The sequence below is a fragment of the Staurois parvus genome, unplaced genomic scaffold (genome assembly GCF_062004578.1).
Source record: "Staurois parvus isolate SC_StPar_1 unplaced genomic scaffold, SC_StPar_1.0 ptg000129l, whole genome shotgun sequence".
Classification (NCBI taxonomy): Eukaryota; Metazoa; Chordata; class Amphibia; order Anura; family Ranidae; genus Staurois; species Staurois parvus.
The window spans coordinates 6,745,292-6,750,000 of NW_028317925.1; the positions used below are offsets into that span (position 1 = coordinate 6,745,292).

Below are 4,709 nucleotides of genomic sequence, written 5' to 3' on the forward strand. Positions count from 1 at the left end.
TTTTTTCAGCTGTGCTGAAAATAAATTCATATTCATTTAAATTCATGATATTAATTAAAAAGTCAAATACAATACAAATTTATTTATGCCACAAACTTCTCTTTTCACTTTATTAGGATGACCAACAGCAACTATTAATATAATCGAAGGCGAAGGTAGGGAAAAGCTTTCAGAATGCCTGGCGCCTCTAATCCTGACATAAATACAATAATCTTATTTGTAGTCTTTTGTTCTGGATAAATTGCTTAAATGTAATAAGACCATTAGATTGACATGACAACCAAACAGCTAGCATTTTTAGGAAGTGGTCTGTAATGGCAACCCCTATTTTCTCATGACAGGTTTCCTGTAAATTGACTCTGTTGTGAGAAAAGTATGGAGGCTGCCAGTGTTGACCGCTCATTTCAAAAAGTTAGCTCCCTGTCTGTCATTCTGATGCATTGAGTAGCTAGCCTTAAATATAGACAGAAGTACTGTAGTTCTGACACTCAATTATAGTATGCTTGTTACAGATCTCTAACTAGAACTGGTCAGGTTTTTGTTACTGTATAATCCCACAAGGGAGATATAATTTCACTTCCTGACCCTATGAGAAGATGTGAGGAAGAGATGGGATCAGAGGCAGCAACAAAACGACATTAAGTAGAGTGGGTAGGGGTTAGAACATCTATCAGGTTTTTTTTTGCTCCATGTGACATCTGCATCCTCTTATTTCTTGTCCCAATGTCACCAGAACAGGAAGTGAGGGGAAATCTCTCTAAAGACAGAGCCCAAAATAAACATTTTTGTTCTGATTCTTACTACTAGATTGACAATGTAAAATAAATAAATGCCAACAGGAGCTGAATGTCAGGGAAGTGTGACTGATGGTTAAATGCATGATGGCATAAAATAGCGCTTGAAGGAAAATGTCCTGTGGCTACAAGTGGTCTTGAAATTATTCACATAACTTTTTATCGTTTGTCTGGCTGTAAAAATATTTACTTGCGTATACCTGGAACAAAATATGAAAATACAAGGATGGGACAGATAAGTAAATCATGTAGGAACAAATCAGCTTTTTCTTACACACATATCGCTAGACACAATAGCTTGAAATTGTTTTTATTTACATTAGTTTGGAGTACAATAGATAAAACATTACATTATTGGCCAACTGTATAATTTAAGTTTATACAATAAAAACACATGTAAAACATGAATAAAAAAAGCACATTTACAAAACGGAGACCGGACGTGGCGAAGGGAAGGAGGGTCCCAAGGAATGACACAGATTCCTGGAATGAAAGAGAGGAATGAGCACCAAGGCCTACACCCTAACAGCTATGTCTTACCAAGGCATTTTAAAACAAAAAATAACTGCATAAATCAGGAGAGCTCATCTGGAAAATGACCATAGACCAATTTTATTCATCTTAGTCATGACAAGTGAGCAATATGGCTTGTCTTAATTTTTGCATTACTTCAAAGCAGAGTATTGAGCCATAACATATGCATCACCTTTACGTACAGTAAAATATAGCTATTAAACTACTAATAGCAGCTGCAAGGACAATCCTGTATGGATACATTCAATGAGACCTCCACTGCCATCTCTTGGAATATTTCCAGAAATAAACATTTTTTTGTTTAGAACTGCAGTGTACATCTATAAATATTGAAGCAGTTCTATAGTCTAAATAAAAGTGAACCTTTGCTGGAGCACCCTCTGTGTAGTGTTAGTTATATTCATAATCTCAGGATCACAGTGGGATTAAGAATTATAAGAAGCACATAGGAAAAGTTGCAATTTAAAAAGAGAAGTTCACCTTTAGAACATGTTACGCTTCACCTGTTTTTATGGTGGAACAGGTAACATGTTCCAGCATCTGCAGTCTCTCCCTCCTGATCCCCCTGCTTGTGACAGCAAGTGGGGATCTTTTCCCTGCCCCAACTGTCACAAATTGAAAACAATGCAACTTTCCTGTGAATTAATGCCTATAGCAGTGTTTCTCAACCTTTTTTCAGTCAAGGCACCCTTAAAAATTCTACACCCCATTCTAAAAATGTAAAAACTTAAGTAATATTTTTACATAATACAGCAGCATCCACATAGCACAACCAATGTTAGAGGTGATTTATTCTTCCAAAGCAAATACACACTTGCACACTGGTACTGACTAGTATTATGATGTTTCTCTTCTCCCTCAGCTTCTCTCCCTCATTTAGCCAATATGACCCCAGTGCCGATTGAGGGGGCAAGGGAGGGGCAAAGAAGAATGCTGTGCAGGCACTCAACGTCCTCCTTATCAATCAATTATATCATTGGTTGATAGGACGCCGGAAGCTAGAAGGCTGTAATTGTGCACAATGAAAACCTATGGCTTTGAGTAACTAAGACAGTAAGACCGGGTTCACACTATGTGCAGGACACCACATGGAGTTCGCACAGGAATTGCGCTGCATTCCTGTGCATAAAACATGCAAATGTCTCTGCGGTGCAATTTGAGCCATACATTTTGTATGGCTCAAATCGCATCGCATCCACACCAAAAAGGTGCAGGACCCTTTTTTAAATCCGCACCTGAATTGCATCGCATAGGTGTTCTCACCCATGCGTTGTGATTTCTGGCAAACGCATTGCGTTTGGCGATCTGTTTCAGGGTGTGAATTTATCATTGGCACCCGTACCAGATTGCATGAATGCGATGCGATTGCAATGCCGCGCAGGAAACGTACAGGATTCACAGCAGTTCCCGCACCGCATTGGTGTGACCCTGGGCTAATAATCCACTCTTTGGCTTGTTTACAGTTTTCGGGTAATTTTTAGGCAGGGTGCCAAGGCACCCCTGAAGAGTCCTGAAGGCACTCCAGGGTGCTTGGCCACCCTAATTGAAAAAGGCTGGCATATAGTACAGTCAGCCATTGTGGCTGGGGGCTTGTAGTTTTCAATGAACTATGAGGGTGCTGGTGAGTGCACTCAATACATTGATCTTCCTGCTCTCAAGTAACTTGGTGCCCATACGAGATACAGGCAGACAGCTATTCTGGGAGTCTGCAGGAGCTTAAAAATGTTATTGCGATTCCCTTATCATGGGTGCAATGCTCTGCAGGCTTTTTAGAAACAAACAAAAAAAAATGAATGCATTTTACCTGCAAAAATGTGCATTTATTTATTTTTTCTTCAAAATGTGAATTTATCCTTTAACCGCTTCCCTACCGCCCTATAGCAGAACTACTACTATAGGGCGGCAGGCTTGCGCAAAATCACGTACATGTAAATACACGTGATTTTGCATTTCCGGGTACAGGGTGCATGCCGCCCTACCCATGCCACCATTGGCGGCTAGAGCTGTCAATCACTGGGTCTCGGCCAGAGATTCCCCTCCCCGCCAGACACCCAGCGATCGCTGAGGAACAGTGAAAAGGGAGAGGTCTGTGTGTAAATACAGCAGAGCAATACAAATCAGCTTGTTTCCCTAGTAAAACACTCTCAGCACACAGTTAACCCTTTGATCACCCCAGATGTTAACCCCTTCCTGCCCAGTGTCAGTGCTTTTTACTAGCAGTAATCACTGTATTAGTGTCATTGGGATGTCAGTGGCAGTTAGTCAGATGCACCCCAGTGTCAGAATGCCTGCCACAGACCCGCTATTAAAGTTGCTGATTGCTGCCATTACTAGTATTACAAAGAATAAAAATTACAGTATATATACCGCTATTTGTAGACACTAACTTTCACACAAACCAATTATTTATATGCATCTTTTTTTGTTTATAGCACCAAAAAAAATGCAATCAAATACTGAAAGAAAGCTCTATTTGTGGGGAAAAAAAGTACAAATTTCAATTGGGTGCAGCATTGTATTACTGCGCAATTGTCAGTTAAAGTAATGCAGCACCCTATCGCAAAAATGGCCTGGTCAGGAAGGGGGGTAAATCCTCTGTTATGAAAAAAAAAAAAAAAAAAACTACTGAAGCAGTTTTGTTTGGGTTTCAACATACCTTTAGGACAGGAGAGAGATGAGAGCATCCAGGAACTTGCTACGGTCCTCTGTTCTCAGTTCAATGACTAGATACAAAAACATATGGTGGTGACAAAACAAATTGAAAGTCACCAATTTATCTTTCAAATAGCATGCGGAACTGTGGCAGTCCTGATATGTGGACAATACACATTATTAAAAGATTAGCATTCTTTTAGACCAATTTGGGAAGTACCATTTTCCCCTTGATAAGCATTTGGAGGAGTGGGGTGGGGGTGGGCTTCAGCCTGACTAGTAAAATTCCAAGCAAAGCATGTTGAGAGGGACACAGGGTCACGGTGAACTTACACAGTTTGACCTCATTAAAGCCCACTGTTACAGCTCCTGTGCGGCTGGCTGTAGACAGACAATAAGTAGGGGCCCTTTTATTTTAACAAAAGCAGGATTTAAAAATAAACACAGACTTTCCAGTTTTGTTCCCATACAGGCAGATATGGCAATCACTTACTGGACATATCAAACTGATTGTGAAGTGTCCGAGAACTGGTGCTCTCTGCAGCTTTCTCAAACGCCCGACCAAAGAAACTGGAATCAAAATAAAACATTGCCATTTTACGAGTTCTGGCACATTTTGTTCAAAACACTTTAGATGAGGTTTAAATTTAAAAGAAAATTACATACATAAAAGAAAGATTAACACTTACATATAAAGTAAGCCTGAAAATGCAATGGGCACCAACTTAA

At 39.9% G+C, this 4,709-nt stretch overlaps 1 protein-coding gene across 1 annotated transcript in view; it reads right to left on the minus strand.

Moving 5' to 3' along the window:
• Positions 1-1,088: 1,088 nt before the first annotated feature.
• CDC45 (cell division cycle 45) overlaps positions 1,089-4,709 on the minus strand; it is a 62,194-nt gene continuing 58,573 nt past the window's right edge. The window contains exons 17-19 of the mRNA XM_089672491.1: positions 4,474-4,550; positions 3,985-4,051; positions 1,089-1,277 (exon numbers count right to left, since the gene is read on the minus strand). Coding sequence (XP_089528617.1) covers positions 3,987-4,051; positions 4,474-4,550 — 142 coding nt within the window. The 3' untranslated portion in view covers positions 1,089-1,277; positions 3,985-3,986. The remainder of the gene's footprint in view (positions 1,278-3,984; positions 4,052-4,473; positions 4,551-4,709) is intronic.